Source organism: Saccopteryx bilineata, chromosome 6 (genome assembly GCF_036850765.1).
Source record: "Saccopteryx bilineata isolate mSacBil1 chromosome 6, mSacBil1_pri_phased_curated, whole genome shotgun sequence".
Taxonomy (NCBI): Eukaryota; Metazoa; Chordata; class Mammalia; order Chiroptera; family Emballonuridae; genus Saccopteryx; species Saccopteryx bilineata.
Window position 1 is genome coordinate 103,872,466 of NC_089495.1, and position 25,377 is coordinate 103,897,842.

The following is a 25,377-nucleotide window of genomic DNA, read 5'->3' on the forward strand; positions in this document are numbered from 1 at the left end:
AACTACTTCCAAATAATTTACCTTCACTTATAAAATCAGTAACAAATATTTATAACCTTTTTATATTTAACATACACTAAGAGCTTAGTATGCCTGACCAGGTGGTGGCACAGTGGATAGAACATCGGAGTGAGACGCAGAGGACCCAGGTACAAAACCCCAGAGTTGCCAGCTTGAGCATGAGATCATAGACATGACCCCATGGACTCTGGCTTGAGCCCAACGTTGTTGGCTTGAGCAAGGGTTCACTCGCTCTGCTAGAGCCCCCCAGTCAAGGCACATATGAGAAAGCAATCAATGAACAACTAAGGTGCCACAACGAAGAACTGATGCTTCTTATCTCTCTCCCTTCCTGTCTGTCTGATCCTCTCTGTCCCTCTCTGTCTCTGTCTCTCTCACTAAAGAAAAAATAAATAAGAACTTAGTATATATAAAGTAATATGTTATATATACTGCCTCATTCAATTCTCACAACTCTAGGAAAAATACAGTATTATAATCATCACAGTTTTGCTGATAAGATAACTAAGGCACAAAGTAGTGAAGTAATTCACATAAGAATACATAATAAGTTGTAGAACAGGAAATTCAAAACTAGTTTGTCTCTAGGATTCTAAGTTTTAACTAATTTTATACTTTTTCAAATTCTATTAGTCTTACTAACAATTATTTTCTTTTTAAATATATACTTTGAAATTCTGAAATTCTTTCCTTCAATTTCATTTAAATATAGATCACCTAACAGTGATTTGCTTTGCCATTTCTATCAACTCATGAAAGTTTGACAAGGCAATAAAACTTAGAACTGTAGCAAAACTATGTATCAGCAACATAACTATTCTAGGAACAGATGTTTTTATTGAACCTGAAAAGCCAATACCTAATGCTGAAATGGTAATCAGAAATCCCTCTCACCTTTTAAGTACATACTACAAAAAAGCTAGATGCAGAAAGGTTTATTTCTAATTTCAATTTCTAGTTTACATGTTACATATATATTGACTTGCCTAACAAAAAAGGATAGTAGTTAAAATGTATGAGATTTCATAAAAAGCCTAGGAAAAAAACTTTAATAAAATTCTGGCATTTCACTGACTATTCAAAGCTTTCATAACTAATTCTACTTTCCAAATATTTCAGGAATCGGATCTTTTTTTTTTTTTTAGTGCGAGGAGAGGTGGCAGAGACAGACTCCCACGTGCGCCCTGACTAGGATCCACCCAGGAAGCCCTCTAGGGGGTGATGCTTTGCCCATCTGGGGCCCTTGCTCCGGTTGCAACCAGAGCCATTTTTTTTAGCCCCTGGGGCGGAAGCCATGGAGCCATCCTCAGCACCCAGGGTCAATTCACTCCAATGGAGCCCAGGCTGCAGGAGGGAAGGAGTAGGGGGTGGGAGGAAGAGGGAGAAAGAGAGAAAGAGAAGTGAGAGGGGGATGGGTGGAGAAGCATATGGTTGCTTCTCCTGTGTGCCCTGGAAGGAGTCAAACCCAGGACATCCACACACCGGGCGGACAATCTACCACTGAGCCAACCGGCCAGGGCCAGGAATAAGATCTTTATAATCACAATCCATGTTTTGAAAAAGACAATATTGGCAAAGAGATAACAGTGAAAAGGTATGAAGGGAAAAGACCACCATTAAGTTAACAGTTTAAGAAATATGATTTGTTAGAAGAGATATGTGAAGTTTAGTTACACTGTTTTAGTTAACATTGTATCAATAAAACTTTGTAAAAGCCACAGTAAAGTTTGAATTAAGACCTTGAACGACTGACTGTTCTCAATTCAGCAAGTGAGAAAATTTCTTATGTGACTATAACTTCATTAAAAAATTAAAACGTATGCCTGGGCAGTGGTGCAGTGGATAGAGCGTCGGACTGTGATGCAGAGGACCCAGGTTCAAAACCCTAGGTCACCAGCTTGAGTGCAGGCTCATCAGCTTGTGCACGGGCTCACCAGCTTGACCGTGGGGTCGCTGGTTTGATAGTGGGATCATAGACATGACCCCATGGTCGCTGGCCTGAGCCCTAAGACTACTGCTGGCTTGAGCCCAAAGGCCACTGACTTGAAGCCCAAGGTTGCTGGCTTGAGCAAGGGGTCACTTGCTCTGCTGTAGTCCCCCCACCCCCCCAATCAAGGCACATGAGAATGCAATCAATGAACAACTAAGATGCCACAATGAAGAACTGATGCTTCTCATCTCTCTCCCTTCCTGTCTGTCCCTATCTGTCCCTCTGTCTGTCACAAAAAATAAAAAAATAAATGTTATGTATATGGCTTCACATGTTTAAATAAGTCATTTCTTTAATTTTAGTCAGAAGTGAATACCAGATTCTAGTATTTCTAAGTAGGAAAAAAAAATATTTTCATTCTTCCTTCAAAATTTGAACCAAATCTCTGAAACTGTCAAATGGAGCTAGTATTTTTTAAATTCTGGCCTCTGCAGTTTTATGGTAGTCAATTTTCAAAGACATTCCCAAAGAGCCAAAATTCCTTTCTTAATCTACCAATGTATCTCTAAAATATCTCCTATAACCCATTCCTTTCACCCCTTTGATATAGCTTGTAGTCCCCAAAAGTCTTAATTTAATTCTCCTCAGAATGTGACATCCCTTTTTGTACTCTTTTTCATTTTTCAAGTGAGTGTAACATAGGAAATGGATAAATGGGAGATAAGAATGCTTAATTGGCTCCTGTACTTTATTACAACATCAAGCTCTAACTCATAAGAAACACAAAGTAAAGTTAGTAAAATGTTCTATGTTAATGGTAACCAAAGCATAGAACAAACTATGATTACCTTCCCTATCTTTGAATGTTTATGAAGTTAACTAGTTTTTTTTCTATCTTGTTTAAAAAGTTCTCCCAGGAACATACTAACTCATATGAAATTTATCCCCAAAGTCTGCAAACCATTTACAACGACAGGGCCAATTAAATGAGGTTGCAAATATGTCAGTGCTATACTTCTCAAAATATGTTCTTAAACTTCTGGCAGATGGTTCACTTGCTATACCCTCACATGACAACAATTATACTTTCATTTCTAATATAAATCAAATACTTATGAAAAATAGAATGGGACAACAGAAAAGGAACTGTTAGAGTAGAATAAATGTAGAGATGGGCTCAAGCTGAAGACTGTCATCACTTTACTACATGACCCATCATATTTCTCATACATAAAATGAAGCAGGACCTCAGTGGCTGGCTCTGTAGACAGAGCATGGGACAGGCATACAGATGTCCCAGTTTCGATCCCCACTCAGGGTACACATGAGAAGCAACCATCTGCTTCTCTTCCCCTCCCTGTTCCTCTTCTCACTCTCTTTTCCCCTCTCACAGCCAGTGGCTCTACCATACTACTCACAAAAATTCAAGGATATTTCAAAATGAATATGAAGCGATAAAATATCCCCTAATTTTTGTAAGCAATGTAGTTCAAGCATCGGCCCCAGACCGGGGTGCTGGGTGGATCACAGTCAGGGCAGGAGTCTATCTCCCCTTCTCTTGCTTAAAAAATAATAACAAAAATAAAATTAAATTAAGCAGGTTAACATTTCACAAAGTGTGTCCCAAGGAACAGTGATTCTGCAGAGCATTAATAGGTGTTATACAATCAAAAGAGCTAGAATTAATAAATAAAACTGTCTCTCTTCTGCAGAATTTCTCATTCTTTAGTAAACTAAAATACAATGTCAATCTCCAAAATGTCTGTAACAAAAGTGTTTCCCAAAATTCCTTGGTTCTAGAACTAATTTTATTCACTTCAAGAACTAGTATTCCAAAATCACTAGCTTTGAAACTTTTATACTAGATTTCAAAACCCAGCTCAATGAATCTTTGAAGCTTAAAAACCAAGTACTAACTCATCTTATTAAAAACAAACTCATTAATTCCATTCATTCTAAGGAGATAGTCTTCAGTCCTAAATATGACTGAGTATGAAACAGATGATCCCACCTAAAATAAGCTGTAAAGTGAAAAAATTTTAAGTCACTTGATTAGGGAAATGGGTCTGTTTTAGAGTATTAACAAAATGCTACATGATATTACATTCCTACAGTGTACCACTGCCCTCATTAAAAAAGGAAAGTGTGCTTTGTAACAACTTTTCTCTCTGTAAATTGAAGAATTTTGAAGCATTTCTCAAATAATTTAGATATAGTATAGTCCTAGCAGCCTGGGAAAGCAAACAAAAGAATTCACGATGCCTTCATTATATGTAATAAATTCACTTTCTCTCATGTATCTAGGCATACACCATTCTTAGGAGAAATTAATTCTCTTATGGAGCCACAGGTAAGAAAGACTATCTTAAAAATATCACAAAGACACAGAATCACTGCTTTAGAAGGCTAAAAAGTATGTAGAAAGTCTCTGAATGTGTAGGCAAGCTTTTAATTTACAACGCTGAAGAAAGGAATCATTCTCGTATGTCACAGTAATAAGAGCAGCTACCCTTTACAAAACTAAAAACTAAACTAGGTGCATTGCATGTTTTATCTCTTTTGATCCTGCCAACAACAGTGCCAAAAGTAGCTGTTACTCCCACTTAACAGGTAAGGAAACTGGGCTCACAGTTACGTTTACCAAGGTCATACAATGAAGTCATAGTATAAACAAGATTAGATACTAGATCAATGCCAAGGCTAATGCTCATTAAATTCGACCTCATTATGCTTTATGTTCATTAATCTACAGCCCAGATTAATCAACTTATTTGAATAAAAAAGCTGTCATACACACCATACACAGAATAACAAATAAGCATAACAAAACTTAATTTGAATAATTCAGATAAATCAATATATTTGAATATATCAATATGATGCTTCTTCAGGATACCAGACAAACCTCTTAAAAGACCCAAACCATGATTTTTTGTATTCTTATATCATTTCTCAGTGCTAACATATACATAAGGCATTCAATAAATATTTCTTAAACAAATCATTACAATACTGGTAAAAAACTAAGTACTGTAAAAAGCCTTCTAGGCTAACAGACAATTGTTTAAATTAGCTTAGATAATTTTTCTAAAATAATTTATATAGCTAGATTTACAGATGCAGGCAACAAAATGGTTTAATAAATTATCAACTGCCACCAGATCCTCTTCTACCCCCTTTTAATGTTCTTCTATTATCTTTTAATTTCTCTTTCTTCTCCCCTACTCATCTATTAAGCCTCTAACTCAAACCATTAGTGTTAACCTCATTTACGTCACATATTCAATAATCTCAAATAAAGCACAACTTGATTTCTGTTAGGCCTATGTGTCTACTTGATAAAAGCTTTTTAGTTTTTGAAAACTGGATCAATTTCCTAATAAGCTAACTTAATAAGCTACTGGTAGACTTTCATAGGAATCTGAGTACAACTGGAAACACAAGTAAACCTTTAATATTAGAGAGAAAACTAATGTGGTCCCCAACCTTTTTTGGGCCACAGACCAGTTTAATGTCAGAAAATATTTTCACGGACCGACCTTTAGGGTGAGACAGATAAATGTATCACGTGACCGAGATAAGCGTCAAGAGTGAGTCTTAGATGGATGTAACAGAGGGAATCTGGTCATTTTTTAAATATAAAACATCGTTCAGACTTAAATATAAATAAAACGGAAATAACATAAGTTATTTATTCTTTCTCTGCAAACCAGTACCGGTCCGCAGCCCGGGGGTTGGGAACCACTGTTTTAGACTATTTTATGAAAAGTAACCCCACTTTTAAAATATTCTCTTTTTGATGTGACTGCCTACATGGATTGAGAAGAAATAGCAAATTAAGGCCCTTAAAAACATATCGGGCCTGACCAGGCAGTGGCACAGTGGATAGAGCATCGGACTGGGATGCAGAGGACCCAGGTTCAAAACCCAGAGGTTGCTGCCTTGAGTGCAGGCTCATCCGGCTTGAGTACAGGCTCGCCAGCTTGAGCGCCGGGTCGCTGGCTTGGGCATGGGATCATAGACATGACCCATGGTCACTGGCTTGAAGCCCAAGGTCACTGGCTTGAGCACAAAGTCCACTGGCTTGAGCAAGGGGTCATTTGCTCTGCTGTAGTCACCCCCACCCCACCCCGGGTCAAGGCACATATGAGAAAGCAACCAATGAACAACTAAGGAGCTGCAACAAAGAATTGGTGCTTCTCATCTCTCTCCCTTCCTGCCTGTCTGTCCCTATCTGTCCCTTTCTCTCTCTCTGTCACACACACAAAAAAAAGAATATTGGTAAGTAAAATGTCTAGAAATGTAATCAACTTACACAACTTGTGAAAATTACTGGTTTTCAGCAACCTTTGGCTATTTAATACTAGTGGAAAGTGAAATTATGAAACATGCGAGTAAGATTCACAATATATTACTATTAAATAAGTTAAACTTTAAGATAGATCTTTACTATTAACTACCATTCAAAAAAATTCCAATTGCTTCTATAGCTCCAATGTTTATAAATCAGGAAAAAATATAATAAAAAATGAAGGAAAGTAGTTTTACTGTAAAATTTTTGAATCAAAAGAAGAGCTATGCAATTTCTTAGATTAAGAAAATAAACCACTCCTTTTATAATAATGAGCAACAAGATAAGGCAAATTCTGGTTTTCAACTTATATTAAAGCATCATATAAATTTGCATTTTGTTGTTCCAATAAGCACACAATATAAATATAAGTTAAACCATTCCAAATTTAAAGATCTGACTTATAAAGTGTTATTATAATTCAACTGATTAAAGTGAATTTTCTACTTTATAAATATTATAATGTAATTTGACCAGATTAAGCATTAAAAAAAAATAACCTAAATATCAACAGTTTATAGTGAAAGCTACATGAGACCAATGGAAAGCTACCTGCCAATCTGATTTACTGAAATGTTCATGTCATAAAACTATATCTATATTCACTTATTCTTCAGAAACTGTATCCTACTTAAGCAAATTTTAGAAATTTAAAGTTTATTCTTTAGCAAAAATAGGAATTTTAAACAATTTTAGGTTGAAAATATATACTTTCAAAATGTATTAAGATAAAAGGATGTATTAAGATTAAAAGGATCATCATTAGGAATATCAGTCATTGTACAACTCTATAATGAGGAACCAACGATATCTATAGGGCAAATGCCTTCATACTGATAGACTAGGGACTGGTTTTTTGTACTTTTCAGGTGCCACCTCTTGCAGTAGGCCAGGGCAAAAAACTCTGGAATCAAATCACCTAATGGAGTACTAGCTCCATCACTGAATAGTTATGTGACCAAGTTACTTAACTTGATACTATTTTACTAATATATCAGCTAATAATATAGTAAAAAAAATTTCAGAACCATCTGTCACATAATCCTTAGCACTCCTACAAATTTATAATCAATCTTATAATAAATTTACAAAAGAAGAGCTAAAGAGGTTGCTAATTCTAATATTATGAATCTTCAATAAGCAGTAAACATACTTGTTCCTAAAAAATTGGGATGCAACATTATGATTTATTATTATGGGGTTTAAGAATAGAGGTAAGAAACAAAATATCTAGTTTGGATTTATCACATCTTCTCATGATCTTGATCTACCCTCCTCCCTATAATCTCAAATAGGTTAAATTCCTAATAATAAAATGTGGCCAGTTGTACAACCATACAAATCCTGCTGCCATTTCAGAGAATAACTGGTAAGTAATGTTTGGTAGATCCCGAAAGGAGAAAACAACACAATGATGAAAAAGAGCTTAGGAATCAACCAAAATCCCTGTTCCAAGTTTTTACAATAGCATGGAGTATCAACCAAAGATAAGACATTACTCTATGCTTGATTCTAGAAGGAAAAACAATCTACAGTGATAAAGTCCTTTAAGAGAGGAAGAAAGAGGGAGGTGAAGGAGGGTAGAGGGGTGACAAATAGAAGGAGACTTGGCTTGGGGTGCTGAACACATAATGCAATATACAGGTGATGTGTTGTAGAACTGTGCACCTGACACCTGTATAATTTTATTAATATCACCCAAATAAATTTAATAAAAAATTTATAATAAATGACAATTAAAATTAAACTTATAAAAAGGGAGAGACAGAAAAGAAAGAAAAGGGAAGACCCAGATAGTTGATGGCTTATCAGCATTGGAGCACTGGACAGCACGGTAGCCTAAACCAAAGACTTTTCTCAACCTTAACCACCTTGCAACCAAAGCAAAATTCTTGAAGAAACAAAAATCAAACAAATATGATAACTTAAAAATCAATTTTTTCAAAATAAATTTGCTAATATGTTTCATTGTACCATCTTTAAAAAATAATTTTTAAAACATAAGAGCAGAAAATACCAATAAAAACTGTCCAAAGGACACAACTAAGAAAACAAAATTAATATTAAGCATAAACAGAAACTTCCTTATGTAAGAAATTGGTCTGAGTTATTCATTTCTTAAAAAAGGGATTAAAAAATCTGAAATAAGAGAAATAAGCTACCCTTGATATAATTATTTGATTTACTGTGTTGAGAAAGCTAATTGATAAAAATGTCAGACAAAATTAAGGGAGAATAATCTTTATTATAATAAAATATCTAAATTAGTAATTATCTACAACATACCTTATGCAGAGTATGTATCTAAGGTGTCATTCATTAGTAATTTCACTGAAAATAAAATTATTAATAATTACTTAAATCTTAGCATCTAATAAGGATTTTTAACTTTACTACAGAAATATTCTTAGTAATTTCTATATGTAGAGGTTTATCTTTTATTTATAACATGTTATTAATTTCTTACAGAATAACCTTACTAACCTGAAGCTGGGAAAATGTAAAGCACTTGTCTTATTTTAAAATAAAGAAAGCAATACAGAGCAGTGAAGTAATCTGTTGATAAATGATATAGTGGAGTCAGGTACAACTAAAAAAGACGGTTTCTTTATATTTGCCCATAGCCCAGCAATTAACATTATTTGGAATTTGTTCTTATGCCCATACTTCCTTAAAATAATATACCAAACATAATCTAACTTTCAACTAATGAACATTCAATACCATATTTTGTTCCTTTGTTTTGTTTTGTCTTGCTTTGTTTTATTTTTACATTTCTAATTCCCATCTTGCGGTCAGGCTATAAAACTGCTACTTTCCCCATGTCACTTTATAGGCCTCAGAATCCCATTTCTTCTTCTTCCCTTCCTTCATCTGCTTTAAGATGATAAAAGCTAGCCAATCTAACATTTTAAAAAAAAGAAGAAAAAAAAAGAAGTCTAAAAAAGAACCAGAAATGCTATGCAAAAATAGCGACAAAAAATTCCACATGGTTTTATTTTATGATAACAATTTCAAGCAGTTTTGGAAGCCTTTACATTCCATAGCTGTGTTCCAAAGGATTAGGTTACCAGTGTTCAACCTCTGTATAAGTGGAGTGTTACCATGTGTGGACTGGGTCCTTACCACCTTAGCTTTCCTAATGAGGCCAAGGTCACCGGTTCAAACTATTAGCTCAGACTGCAACCACAAACAGAATGTGCCTCCATTTTAACCACTGACAAAAAAGAAATTACAGAGCTCTCAGACCCCACTAAGGAAGCAACTAGACATCACAAGTCAAGTCAGAACTTTCTTAAAACACAATACTGAGCAAACCACTATACAGACCAAAACCTAAAGGGACCTCCATTCCATATTAAGTTCAGACTCCTCAATCTTGCCTTTAGGCTTTTTTTTTTTTTTGGTATTTTTCTGAAGCTGGAAACGGGGAGAGACAGTCAGACAGACTCCCGCATGTGCCCGACCGGGATCCACCCGGCACGCTCACCAGGGGCGATGCTTTGCCCACCAGGGGGCGATGCTCTGCCCCTCCGGGGCGTCGCTCTGTAGAGACCAGAGCCACTCTAGTGCCTGGGGCAGAGGCCAAGGAGCCATCCCCAGCGCCCGGGCTATCTTTGCTCCAATGGAGCCTTGGCTGAGGGAGGGAAAGAGAGAGACAGAGAGGAAGGAGGGGGGCGGGGGGCGGAGAAGCAAATGGGCGCTTCTCCTGTGTGCCCTGGCCGGGAATCGAACCGGGTCCCCCGCACGCCAGGCCGACGCTCTACCGCTGAGCCAACCGGCCAGGGCCTTGCCTTTAGGCTTTTGAAAGCAAGTCTTATTTCTTTTTTAAATATAATTTATATTTATTTATTGACTTGAGAGAGAGAGAAACATCAATTTGTTGTTCCACATATCTATGCATTCATTGGTTGACTCTTGTGTGTGCCCTTACTGGGGATCAAACCCGCAACCTTGGCGTATCAGGATGATACTCTACCAATTGAGCTACTGGGCCCGAGCTGCAAGCCTTATCTTCTCTATTCCTGACTACAGATACTAACTCCTATCTCCTACCAATTTAGACTATGTTCTTCTCTATAAATACTTCCTGCACCTTAAACATTTTTAATGTTTTCTCTACTAGAATGACTTGCTAATCCCCCATAGCTACCAGACTTCTCTCAAACGTCACCTTCTCAAAAGCATGTGATTTTTACTTTCTAATTACCAAAAGTGCTTTATTAGCATCTCATAATTTATCACATCCTACTTTGTCGTACTTTTCTAATTTGTTGGATTTCTATCCTAAGTCATTACCTAAAATGTTTCAAGCAGCTTACAAAGATAAATATAAATATTACACAATATAATAAATTATAAATACATAAAAAAACTAAAGCAACAAACCAAAAATAGTAGAAAAGTAATATATGGAACCTGTTACCTATACCTATTCATGAATTCAACAGTGGGCTCCCCTTAAAGACAGAGCTATGTCAAAAGAGTACTAGAATTATCAGAGAGAATAACTTCATAAATTATATAAATGTCTAACCACTATGTTGTACCTGTGAAACTAATATTGAATGTCAACTGTAATTGAAAAAAATGTTTAAAAAATTTTAATTAAAAAAAGGATACAAATAGTGCTATGCATATAATTATTAAACTAATTACATCCTTTCAAATACCTAGGAGACTTTGTAATCTAAGGGCAATTCAAAATGTCCTTTTAAAAAATTATATTCCTTTATATGTATACATTCTCAAAATTAAAAAATGGCAAGCAAACTGAAAAAAGGCACGAATATATAAAGGAATAAGTTTTGTGGCACTTTAAATATCAATAAAATAATCAAATTACTCACATTTAGTATCAATGATAGTATTGCTTTCACATTTTTTAAAATTTTTATTTATTGATTTTAGAGAGAGGGAGAAAAGGAGGAGGAGGGAAAGAGGAAGAGGGATGGCGGGGGGTGGGGAGAAAGAGAGAGACAGAGAGAGGGAGAGAGAAGAAACATCAGTCTGCTGCTCTACCCATCCATACACCACTGGTATGTGCCCCGACCCAGGATCCACCACACTCTTCCTTGGCACATCAAGACAATAAATACTCCAACCACCTGAGCTACCGAGCCAAGGCCTGCTTTTTACCATATATATTTGGTGCATGCCTGCTTTGGATTCAATACAGATAAACCCTACGAAAGTTTTAAATTGCCAAAAATCCTACCTGAAGGTTATAACCACTTATCCTTCAGACATTTAATAAAACTGTAGCTACAGATAAGAGCTTTTCTGGGAAATTAAGTCATATTTATTTTTACTTTTTAAAAATGAGAAGAGAAACATACTGCTTTAGAGAAGAAGGTAGGAAAGTGAATACAGTATTTTTATAAATTGAGAATTTTGCTAACCAAATTCATTTCCTGTACCAAATCATTTCACAGTAGAAATAACTATCCCCCTAATTTACATCCTTCATTCATTAATAACAGGAAAACATAATTTCCTAATTGGGCATTCCTTATTCTAGGTATACCCCCAGTCCAGTGCAAACTACAGATTCCTTTTATACTAATCTTCCTTGATCATTTAATTAACAAGAGTCAAGGGCCAAATCATGCCCCAATTCAATCTTCAGTCACTTCCTATCACTTCCCGAGACAAACTTAAAGTCCAATTGTTGCTTTACTGACATCCAGAATTTTTTTATTTCCTCCCATTTTTATTAATATTCTCCTGCCTGAAACATTCTCCTTCAACCCAAAACTTTCAAGTCAGTTCAAATAACACTGCTTTCCTATACTACACCAAAGGTCAATTCTATTCTATCTGTGAACTTTGAATGTAAATTCCAATGCCATATTGGAAAGCAGAGTTCTAGTTCCCAATCTAAGAAACATTTTATAACATTATGTCGGAGAATTCACTTAGCCTCTTTGAATTTGTTCCTCCATCTATTGTATATACCAAGAGTTGAGAGATCTCAAGATTCCCAACTGATTCTTTAATTTCGTATTTAATGTAGTTTAAAACTGTTATCTTGCCCTTACATAGTCACATACTCTCCCCAGATATATGTTGTATATATTCCCCTTGAGGACAAGAACTGTGTTTGATTAAAGATTTGCTTATATCTTTACTAGATATAGTGACTTATATCTACTCAATAAATGTACACATTTGATAGATTAGTATAAGGGAGACAGAGATAATTTAAAATAGCAGGTCCAGTAACATATCTGGAAAGAACTGAACTTGTTTTCTTGTCGATCAAAACAGCTGTGCCATTTGTGTAATGATAACAGGATGGCAAAGTATTTGGCAGTAATTATAATGTATGTTAGATGTTCACAGGGTTGTTTCTGTCGCATATCTGAATTCACTTAGTTAACAAATATTTCAGAAAATACTATGAGCCAAGCCCTGGCATAAAATGGAAATACAGAGATAAACTACATAGATGGGTAAAGTCCCTTCTCTCATGGAGTTTATATTCTTGGATACAAGAACAAGATTAGCATCCCCATCCAAACTTCCAAGATCACATATATCTTGGAATAATAAGGTAAGAAATATTTGCAGTTCCCAATGCCCTCCAATGCATTTAAGGTGACAGAGGAAACAATAGAATACCTTGGCTCTGATTATATGCTATAGAGGCAATAGATCACAAAAGATGTTAGAGCACAACCTCTGGAACTTTAATTCCAGCTAGCTTAAGTCCCAGCTCCCACTTACTAGCTATGTGACCTTGAATAAGTTACTTAATATCTCTATCCTTCAGTTTCCTTACCTGCAAAATGGAAATAATGGTACTTAATAAATAATGGATAAAGAAGGTTGTTCTCAGAATTAAATAAGTTGGTATACATAAAATGCATATAAGTACTATAATTTTCAACTACTCCAATTACTACTACTATATTACTAGTAGTGTAGTCTGTCTATGAAGAAGCTAAAATCAGTTCATAGCACATAGTAGAAACTCTACACCTAATTACTGACCAAATAAATGAACCAAAGACTCTATTTCTTCCTCTGTGAAAACTGAACAAAAGCATCTTATCAACTTTAAGAACTCTAGGACTCAAGAGGACATAATCTATTTCAAAGTGCTTTGTTAAAACAACCCCCCAAAATCACACAAGAATAAGGATTTATTACTATTGCCCCCAGATATACTATCGTAGCCATATAATAGCAAAAATGTAAGGCTAGAATTATTTCAATTGTATGTTTATACCTTCAAAGTGTTCCTAACAAGTCAATACTCTGTTTCTTGCCATGTGACTACATAAGAAAGCCTAATAACCAAAGATATTAATTAGGTGTGCAGGGAGAGAATAAAGTCTCCTAACAATAAACAATTTAATAATCAGTCCATCTACAATTTACTAAAAAAATAAATAAATACTTAGGTATATAAACAGATCAAGAGTTCTTCAACCTAAGTAGTGAGCTGATATATATACAAAAATAATCTGGAAGGCACATATGAAAAACAATCAATGCACAACTACAGTGAAATAAACTTTGAGTTGATGCTTCTCACCCTCTCTCTCCCTGTCTCCCTAGCTCTCAAAAAAAAAAAATTGTTGAGCTTCAAGGAGAATTAAGGGGAGGTGACACAAGGGATAAGCAGGTACAGGAACAGAATGTTCCAAAGCCTAGAGAAAAAAAAGTAAGAATAGTTGGCAACTTGAGGACTGAAAGATGGCAGTGGGAATGCAGAAAGTGAGGGAGGGCATGACTTACAATGCCAGAAGTAAATAAAAGCAAATAGTAATTACTTTAAAAGAAAGGGGAAGGCTTTCAGGGATTTTGGGTGAGTGATGTGAACAGATTTTCATTTTAAGAATATCATTCTGGCCCTGGGCGACTGGCTCAGTGGTAAAGTGTCAGCATGTGGTGTGGAAGTCCTGAGTTCAATTCCTGGTTAGGGTACACAGGAGAAGTGACCATCTGCTTCTCCACCCTTACTCTTCCATCTTCTCTCTTTCTCTCTCTCTTCCCCTCCCACAGCCAAGGCTCAAGTGGTTCGAGCAAGTTGGCCCAGGGCACTGAGGATGGCTCCATGGCCTCACCTCAGGTGCTAAAAAGGCTTGGTTGCCAAACAACAGAGCAGCAGCCCCAGATGGGCAGAGCACTGCCCACTATTGGGCCTGCCAGGTGGATCCCAGTCAGGACACATGCAGGAGTCTGTCTGCTTCCCTGCCTCTCATTTAATATTAGAAAAAAAAGAGTATCATTCTGACTACAAGATATAATATTAGAGAAATGCAGAATGTTTGCATGAGGCTAGTAAGAAGCTACTGCAGAGTAAGAAATAATATTAAAATGAGGATGACTAAAGGAGAAAATTTGAGAGGCTGGGTCAAGTTTATGATCTGTTGAGACTGAGAGGCCTACAAGAATGCAAGTAGAGATATTATAAAGGCAGATATCTATCAGTCAAAGCTAAGAAGAGAAGTGTGGGCTAGTGATATACATTCAGGAGATGATAGCATACAGATTGTATTTAAAGCCATAGAATAAATGATTACCTAGGGGAAAGGTACAAAAAGCCCCAACACTGAGAGTCTGATAAAGGAAGTGAATCTGAACAGACTGAAAAGGAGTGACCAGAAATGTGGGAAGAACTAAAAAGGATATCCCAGAGAGAGAGCAAAAAAGTGTGTTTCAGGAAGGAGTAAAGCAAAGGTCAACTTGGCCTAATGATATTGAAAGGTCAAGTAAGATTTCCAGGTCAAAATGACTTGTAATGAAAAAAATATATAGGGAAGTGTGGAAAGCTGGGGAGAAGAAATGAGGACAGCATTTCAAAATAATGTAAAACATGATTTAAATATTATTTCCTCCTGTGATCTTTTCATGAGCATTTAAAGCATATTCTTACCATAACATATTCAACACTAACAACCCAGTGATACAGAAAAAACCAACCAGCAGGGCACTAATATTGCAGGATCAGAACAGGTCATGCTTTGCAGTTTCATATTTTTTAATGAAACTTTCTAAACAAGAAATAAATCTAATTGTTTTGTAATTCTGAAGCCAATGTTACAAAAACTGAATTTAAATTATTAGAAAATTAAAATAATTTTCCTGAAAAAATCATTTTCATGCAACTTTCAAAAGAAAAAAATTTTTTTAACATTAACTCAACATTTGACTGTCTACTGCAGTCCAGGTATGCCACTGTGATCACTTCACCCACTGTTTTCTCATCAATGGTTTAGAGGCAAATATTGGTGTGTTCTAAAACAGTTCCCATTATTTTTACTAATACATCAATTAAACCTGCCTTCTTTCATGTTTTCAGCCCCTCTAATATTATTTCTGGCATCAGCATTACCTCTTGTGGTCTTTATAAGTAGTAAAATCAGCACTAGATTTTAAATTGGAAAAATGGATTTAAATCCTAGCTCTGCTTTACTACTATTATCCTTAGACAACTCACTTGGCCTCTCTAATAAATAAAGTAAGCTTCAGTTTACTCACCAGTAAAACAGAAAGAAAATCTTAATTTACAAGGCTGTTGAGATGGGTAAATGTGATAATAAATATAAACTGAATCTAATTTTAACATTTTTAATAATTTTGAAGAACCAAGTTAGAGACTATTCTTATTTCTGCCAAGCAATTCCACCCTTAAAATTTATGTTATAAATTTTATATATCAAATCTTGGAGCAATTACTTTGTTAAAATTCACAAACTTCTCACAGTACAATATTCCAAAGTTAAGACAGGTGTGCAATAACAGTAAATACACACACATCTATTTTGTACTTCTTTCCTAAAAATCTCACTAAAATGACAAAAAATCACATTCTTAAAATATAAAGACACAAGGTCACAAAAACTGAGAGAACAGGTGAAAAGACAATAGCAACAAAAATTTGAAAGTTGGAAAACAGATGGCTGAGTGACAAATGACTTAGCAAAACACTAGAAAATCAAATCCTTAGCAAATAGTGAAGAAAGCCAAAAATAAACCCAATTTAAACTGTAAAATCCCCCAAAAGACTCAGGAATTGGCAGTACCACATAACATCTGATGTAGGACGTGAGGAAGAGAGGGTGCTAAAATAAGAAATGAGCCCCACAGATCCCAAATTCTCTTCCCCTACCTCCCCCCAAAAACTGAAAATACATTCTCTGAAGAATATGAAACACAAGTTCCCAAGACTGAGGAAATCAGGCCCAACTAATAGGCAGAACACAGTAAAAACAGGGTAAGCGAAAAAAATACTTATGAGTATGCTAAGAGTCCTCAAGACCTTTTACCTCATTCTCCCCTGCCCTCAAAATGTACGTAGGACTTCACCTCCATGCAAGAAATCAGAAGAGCCTTCTACAGGGAATCTAACCAGCTTAAGGAAAGACCTGAAAAAACTGACATCAAAAGTCCTCCAACCAAACAGCCCAGCCTAGTTAACTATACAGAAAAGCTAACAAGACTTTGTTTTCAGCATTTTACTTCCCTACTCTTATACACAACCATCAACAACCATCTAAGAAAAGGGTATAACTTGAAAGATAAAGTCCAAAGCAAATACAAACCAAAGATAAATTAAAAAATAAAAATAAAACACTTGAGGACAGGTAACAGAGAGTGAAAAAAAGATCTTAAAAATAGACCTATCTTCTATATAATCATACAGCAAAGAGAAAGTACTATCATTTTTAGAACAGGATACCATTTAAAAGCAAAGACTAAAACAAAAGCTCTTAGAAAGTAAATATATAATAAATGAAAACTCAGTAAAGAGACCAAAAAAAAAAAAAAAAAGATTAAAAACAGGAAAGAAAATATGAGAAAATTAAGAAGGCTGGTCAAGAAGGTCCATTATCCCAAATAGAAGAGTTGGAGAATGGAGAGAGAGAGAGAGAATATGGAAAGAATCAATAACCTTATTCAAGAAAATAATCTCAGGATGAAAAGATGCTTCCAGACTGAGAGGTCACATTAAGTATTCAGCACCATGGATAAAAAGAAACCCACATTAGGACCCTCACATTACAAAATTTCTGAACACAGTAAACAAATACAATCTTAAAGAAACAGAGAGAGAGAGAGAGAGAGAGAGAAAGAGAGAGAGAGAAGCGTAAACAAGGGGGAAAAAGAAAAGGACAAACAAAACCCAGACATACAAAGGTCACACACAACATATGAGGAATCAAAATGGCTTCAAACTTCTCAAAAGCAACATGGAAGCCAAAAAGCAACAAAGCAAAATTATGAAATATTCCAATTTCCCATCTGGTACTCTTTACCTAACCAAAGAATAAAACAAGTGTCAGGATAAACTATAGTCATTTTACAACATCAAGTAAACCAAGAATAAACATGAGATGGGTCACTAGAAACTTGGGACATCCAACCACAGGAGAAAATGAAGGAACTCCCATGATAAAACTTGTATACCAAGTATAAAGGGCAATCAGTCCATAATGGAGGTCAGAGGGATAAGAGAAAAGACTTCCTCAGGAAGATAAAATTGATAACGACAAGATGTCTGAACATCTTGACAGACGTTTGATTAAAAATTCAATTAGTCATAACTATAGAGAAAATTCAAGGGGGAAGGAGGGGGCTCAATGACAACTCCAGCCAGATAACCCTATGGTAAAGCTACCTGTCAACAAGTCACACTAAGAATTTATTAGCTCTTTAATCTCCTACACTTAAGTGCAAACAGACAACCGAGAATTACCAGACACCTAAGAAATGGCTCTATCACAAAAGGTAAAGCCCAAAACATCTGAAAGGCTACTGGAAGAAAACAGATTACACTGATACATGAAAACTTACAGGCAGAGGGGGAACGACTCATTAACATTTCTATATGCTAAATAGTATATAAAATATATATATACCATATATATTAGTATTGTATTTACTAGATAGTGGGGGGGGGATGGAAGAAGGGAGGCAAATGCAGGACATTGCACAGGATAAGAAAAGTAATATTTTACAAGAACAATGAATAATCAATAGTAATGTAATTTTAACTATTAAGAGGAAGGGGTACCAGCTGAGTAGGTGATGACAACAAAGTTATATCTTCATTTTCCATCCAGGAAGTTAGTGAGGCCAAAAATAAATGCAAGAAATACATTATTTAATACATCCGTATATAGGGCATATCAGTTAGACACAGTTCTGAGGGCTTTCCAAATTCCTTTAATTTTTATTACAAACTTATGTAGTAGGTACTATTTCTCACTATCTTTTTAAATGAACAGAGGCATAGAGGTTAAGGAGGCCAATGTTACATAAAACTAGTAAATGACAAACCTAAGCAGTTTAATTCCAGAATCCATGCTCTCAACCTATAAAAGTTAGGGACTACAAGGTAAATATTACAATAACCATCTAAAGGTGAAAGTGATTGCTTCTGGGAAAGGGAAAAATGGAAAGGAAGAAGGCAGGAAGCTTTTGTTTGCTTTGTGATCATGTAAATTATCTAACTCTGTGCAGGTACACTCTAAATAAAACTAAAACTTATAATTTAGTATTTCACAGTTAAAGTACTTTATCTGATGCTACCATCCTCAGAAGTAGGCAAAATGTGTGTTACTTCTATTTTATAGATAATTCTCTTCAATAAATATTTGAGGGCCTACTATTCAAGAGGCACTATATTCAGGAGATCAGTATCAATTCACTTCAAGAAATGATGAAGTAAAATAGGTACAAAAAGCAACTCCTTTTATTAATTCCTTTTCAATTTGTCATATAAATTATATGATCCTGCATCTCTAACAACTGAGTTTAAAATGAGACAATATATATTTTAAATAGTGATAGAAAAAGCAGAGAAAGTTCTGCTCATTAATTCATTAAAAAAAAAAGAGTTCTTACCCTTGAGGAACTCATACTCTTATGGGAAAGAAGGGTAAACATAAATTGAATGTGCGCAGTGCTTAAATAGAGGGACACTAAAGAGTGCAAAGGAAACATTCCTTGGGTGAAGAGAATGATTCAGAGGGAACATCTGAGCTCTCCCGAAGCAAGGACTAGAAGTTTGAACAATTTCATATAAAAGGCTGTACTAATAATCAGAAAACACAAAAGATTATATATCAGTGTCAAATACCTCTATCTTTTCCTGTGTTGAAAAAGTAAGTTCATGCTAAAGACTAAATAAGATATTTAAGACCTTTTTAATGAGACTGAATTTTTAAAAACAAGATATATAATCTTACTGACTGAGCCATGTTTCCTATCTGTATAGTCTCTCCCAGCAGCCAACTCAAAGCATTTCCCACATGTCTAATAACATTTTAAAATTTAAAGTGTTAAGTATTATTGCAAAAATAACTAAAGAATAACTATCCTTGATTTGTCATTCCACCCCAAAATTTGTTAACATGTTTTCTAAGTCATATTTAAATTATAATATACCCCTTTCTCCCATAACAGACTAATAGGTGACCAAGGCCAGAAGAAGCAAGTGACACAGAAACTAAAAAAAAAAAAAAAGGTAAAAAGAATTTTTTAAATCATGATCACATTTTTTCTCTTGTAGATATTCTCAAATACCCTTCCAAGGCCAAATTTAAATAAAACATTTCTTTTTTTCAAACTATAGTGACGAAAGGAAATAATCTGCAGTAAAACACAATAAAGAAAATAATGTACATATTTATCCTTTTTGATTTTTACAGGTATTTTAGGGGTGAAAGATTTTTATTTTTCAGAATTTAAAAGACAACTCTGAAACAAAAATTTTACAGATTTGATGATTTAACTTTGATGTTAACATAACAAAAGCTCAAATATGGAGTAAATTCAAAACAGGTAGTCAACTCAAATTACTTCATACCAATATTTAATTTAATTATATCTGAGTATCTCTTTTTGTCTCTAATTTCAACCTTCCTAAATAATTTGTCTCTGATTAATTTTCATCTATATGGAAAATGAAATTGAATTGGAATTACTATATGGAAAAATGAATTTGTACTAATATCTTACTTACACTGGGACTTTATCCCTACAGTTAACAACCTAGTTGAAGGTAGCAACATCTGACTGTCTGGAGCAGCAAGCTGTGCAACACTCTATCATGCATGCCCTACCACAAGGAAGAAAAAACAGAGAAAGTCATGCCAGGAGACCACAAAGGATAATTAACAAAAATCATGGCAGGTCTGAATTCAAAATGTGTCGTTTTCATTTATATATTTACTTCACCAGTTGTTTCATTTCTCTCAATTTACCACATATATAACATGGCTGTTTTTATAGGGACTTCACTCAGATTATACCCTTTAGATTTAGAAAACACTAATATTTGGCTGAATAATTCTTTAAAATTATAGGTGAATATTAGCAATTACAGATGAGTAGAATGATATGATAAAATTAAAGATTTAACAATAATTAAAATAGGCTAATTAAGGAAACTACCTCCTACAAAAGGTCTAACTTTTAAAGTATAGTTTTTGTACATGGCACAGACTACATGGTTAGGTAACAAAATTTTAATTATATGGCTATTAGGAAAATAATAAAAATCTTGAAAGACAACATTTTAAATTATTTCAATAAACTGTGTCTTTACCCTTTTTAAAAAATAACTAAAAAAATCATGAAAACTTTTTCCTAAAATTGCAATTCTTTTGAAATATGCTCAAAATTTCCAAAGTAAAAACCACAAAATACATATAATATAAATGTTCTAATTGGCTTGATGAAAGTTCAATCACAAAAATCTCCAACTAATACTAAAATAAGTAAACATCTTTAAAGCTTACTCACAGTTCCACAAGAAAATGTATAGCTTTTGTCAGAACTCCTATGATATTATTTTGATCAAGGTTAGTCAGACTGGCAAATTTCTGAAAACATTCCTCTAAAGTCTAATTAGTATAAAGCAATGTAGAATCATGAGAGTTCACAACTTTTCTACTAGTCAGCTTCAAAGACACAATTTGATTCAACAAATGTGATTAGCACATGATTTCCAATTCAATTAAGAAAACATCAGTTTAATAGTGTATTTTAGGCTTTATGGGTTTTTGTGATGAGGGAACAAGGAAACAGGTGTAGATTAACAAAAGTCTTATTTTCACGCCTCTATAAATTCAACCCTCTAGGACTTACTTTCTTTACTCTCTTAAAATGGCTACCACCTTGATCTATGCAAAAGGAAAAATTTACAGCACACTACCATAAAAAAAATAAATAGGGTTATTTTGACAGTGTATGCCCTTCTTCCCCACAGAAAACTTTTTAAGATTTCCATGACTCCTTCACTGTTCAGACAAAATGGCCATTAAATAAGTATATAAAAGTTGGTTAATTACAGAATGAAGGGAACCTATATAACCCAGATTAGATTATCTTTCCTATTTTGTCTGACTAGGAAAATCAGGTAGCATCTTTCACAGACTAAGATTAAACACAGTAGAACTGGAAAGGATTGTCCAATCTAGTAAAGGAGACACAAATGTGGGAACCACACCCCTCCTAAGAAACAATCATATAGAATTTAGTAATTCAAAAGAATAGATTAACTATTATATTTGTTAGCAAAAGTTAAGTTTCTGTTCATAATTAATATTTTTAAAAGCATTTCATAAATAACAAGAACGACTGAGTGCTCCCAACCCTATTCGTAATGCTCAGTAGTATTCTGTCAAAGGTTTACATATTACTTACACCATTTCCTAGCCACCTTGAAACCATTCTGGAACACCTGATGTAGTAAACTTACCACAAAAATGCATTTTCACATACAAAAATGAAAAAATACATATTTTAGACTAATTCTGTATTATATACATAAATTATATGTATTATACACACACACACATAGCTATCAAATAAACTCAGTCTGTTGAGTATCTGCAGAAATATGGCATGACCTTACCTCTCATCCTCGCCATCCACCAGGGGTGTCGTCAGCGGTAGCACCTTCAACGGGAAAAGAGAAGCAGAGGCTGCTAGGCTGCTGCTACTCCCATCTGAAACTGCTGACATTCCCCCACTGTCACCACTGATAGTCTGAGGTAAGCCAACTAGTGAGGGTTCCGCTGGGCGCCTGGCATCTTCAATTTGGCTTCCAATTGCCTGAGCTAATGATTGTGCAGAGAACTGAGTAGAACTTAGTGACATCTGTTGTGCCAAAGGCAAATTTATATTAGTTGCTATCGAGGGAGGCTGACTAACACTTTGAACCACATTACCATTTTGAGTAGCAGGGGTTTGTGCTATATTCTGTAGTGGTACCAAGTTTGCTGGGGCAGAAGGCATTCCAGAAGGACCAGCTGAACTAACCTGATTTGTAACAGAAATACTACTAGCAGAGGGCACAGGACTAACTGCAGGCAACTGCTGCAAGACCACTCCTTGAGCTACTGATTCTACTCCTTGTGGCTGGGGAGGCACAGTTAACAAGGTACTTTGGGGTGCAATGACCAATTGTTGAGGAAGGCTTGAAGCACTAGTTTGAACTCCCTGATGAATAATCGCAGTTTGAGCAGGTGGAACTATTTGTGAAGATGGAGGAGCACCTTGCTGAATAACTGAAGGTGTGACTTGGGGAGAGGGCTGCTGCACTGCAGTGGGTACATTTGCTTGTTGACCAATATTTGCAATTTGACCGCCAGTGGGTACAGCAGATACTGCTGTTTGAGCCTGACCGATGGGCTGGCCAGATGCCCCTGCAGGTTGTGTTTGGACTGCTGCAGGCTGCACTGGCAGCTGGATACTCTGGGGCTGAGCCATAGGAATCACCGCTGTTCCCACTCCCACTCCTGCAGAACTGGGCTGCCCAGAGGACACTGCTGTTTGAAGAATGGGCTGCTGCTGTACATACTCTGCAGCAGGAATCTGAGTCACTGCTTTACCATGACCTGGGGCCATCTGTGTAGAAACAGTCGATTGTTGCTGTCCATACTGTATCTGCTGGGGTGGTGCCCCTGGAAGGGGAGCTTGCACAGGAGGAGCCATCTGAGAATATGGCAACTGGGGTTGAGCCAAACTAGAAACTGAAGGCTGACCTAAAGCTGAAGTTACCCCAATCACATTAACAGGCGAAGGCTGGATACCAGTTGCAGCATTGAGAGTGGCTAGTGGAGGTACTGGTTGAACACCTTGCTTTTGCTGATAGCTCAGTTCTTGAGATGGTAACTGTCCTTGCGAGATCTGTGGCTGAGAAACATTCTGTGATACACCCACTGCTGAAATACTCTGTGGGCCAGTGCTACTAAAATCCATCTGCTGAAGGGTCACACCTTGAAGAGTTGGTTGTTGTTGTTGCTGCACCACCACAGTAGGGGCTCCCATCTCTCCACTTCCCACACTCTCTGTGTAGTGACTCAGTGTGCTGACACTACTGCTCACTGAACTCCCACTAGTGCTCTCCCTCTCAGAAGTCGCTTCAATTGGATTTTGTTTCACAGTTTCCACCACTTTATTTATCACCACACCTTCCGTAGCGGGCACAGCATTTTCTTTTTCATAGAACTCAGTGCAAGTCCATCTACCTTTTTTAAAGGGTTCAGAACTAGAATCTAACTTCACAACTCTGAACCTTGAAGTGTTAACTGTTGGTTGTTGCTGCTGACTTGTACCTGATCCCACAGTCATCCCTGCAGCTACATTAGGGACACTGTTAACAGCCGAGGAAGAAATAATACCATTGCCCATGCCACTCAAGATATTAACACTGCTGTTAACTCCAGGCCCCGCACTCACACTAGCAGTACTAGGAACATTGCTTGCATTTACGTTAGCATTACCAAGCATGCTGCTTGTCACATTAGGATTAAAACTACCCAGAGAAGTAATGTTAACATTATTCACTGTATTAGTGCCTGTAGCAGAATTTATACCTATACTGCCAGTAGTACTGGGAGCACGGACATTAGTCATTACAGATGCAGGTGAGCCACCCGATGATGCAGCAGAAGTTGGTGCAGCTGGTACAACACTGTCAGAACTCCCAGTTGTAGTGAGTTTTCTAGATACTGGGCTTGAGGGTGGCCCTACAGGGATGGATGCACTGGCCACACCAGCATGGGATGGATGGTGGTGCCCATGGTGGACATGGTGCCCATGATGAATGTGATGGTGATGATGGAGGTGGTGTGGATGAGCACTCCCATTGATCACAACATTCTGTTGTGGAAGGTGAGGCAAATGAGGCTGAGGAAGGTGGGGTTGGTTGGGAGACACTGCCCCAGGTGTCTCAGCTTCCTGGAAGTTATTTAGTGTCTCCTCTGAGGAGCTGCGTTCAGGTTCCCCTAAGTCAGTAGCCCTGGAAAGCGACACATCAAGGATCTCGGAAGACGACAGATCCTCCGTGTGAGATTCATCCAGATCATCATAGCTCTCCGTGTCCTCTGCTATACTGTTGTTAGAGCTCATGCTGGCGGAGATCTGAGCCGGGGTAACGCTGGTTATCTGGAAGCCACTTTTCTTTTTCATTTGAGTTCCGCCTGGTGCAAGAGGCTGTGTCTGCAGCTGAGCCTGCGAAAGCAGGTTCAGGCTTTGTGGAGGCGGAGGCTGTGGTCCCGACATACAAGATGCTGCAGGAGGTGGCGGCTGGAGCAGCGACGGAGGTGCAAAATCCTCGGAAGATGAGGCATTACTACCAACACCGGTACCTGCTGCATTGGGAGCAGAAGCGCTGCCACTGCCGCTGCCCCTTCGAGGGAACATTGCCGGGTGCGCCATCTTCCTAGCACTAATGTCTGCAGCGGCCGCGGCGGCGGCGGACTCAGGCGGCTGGTGCATTGTGTTGGGTACGGGGGGCGGAGGAGGCGAGTGCAATTTCCTTCTGCACGGTAATCTTTGTATTCACAACGCCGGGGAGGAAAACGGGACCCGACGCTCCGCCCGGCGCGATCCCTCCTTCTTCTTCTCCTCCTCCTCCTTCTTCTTCTCAGCCGAAGGCGCCGGCCGCTCCTGCCTTCGAGGGCGAGCTTCGGGGAGGGAGGATGAACGAGGGTGAACAGGGCGGCCGGGGACCCGAAGGGGGGACCCCTTCAGTCCTTCACCATTCACTTTCCCCTCTAGTCTCACACCCCCCTTTATATTCCGCTTCCCGGGAGCTGCGGGGCGG

The 25,377-nt window shown here is 36.8% G+C and overlaps 1 protein-coding gene across 3 annotated transcripts in view; it reads right to left on the reverse strand.

Annotated features, from left to right (window-relative positions):
- TSC22D1 (TSC22 domain family member 1) overlaps window positions 1–25,049 on the reverse strand; it is a 159,132-nt gene extending 134,083 nt beyond the window's left edge. For all 3 annotated transcript variants that reach the window (XR_010726259.1, XM_066237323.1, XM_066237324.1), the window contains exon 1: window positions 22,180–25,049. Coding sequence is in view for 2 of the 3 variants with exons in the window: in XM_066237323.1 (XP_066093420.1) it covers window positions 22,180–25,049 (2,870 nt within the window). In the remaining variant the exon portion in view is untranslated. The remainder of the gene's footprint in view (window positions 1–22,179) is intronic.
- Between the last annotated feature and the right edge of the window lie 328 nt (window positions 25,050–25,377).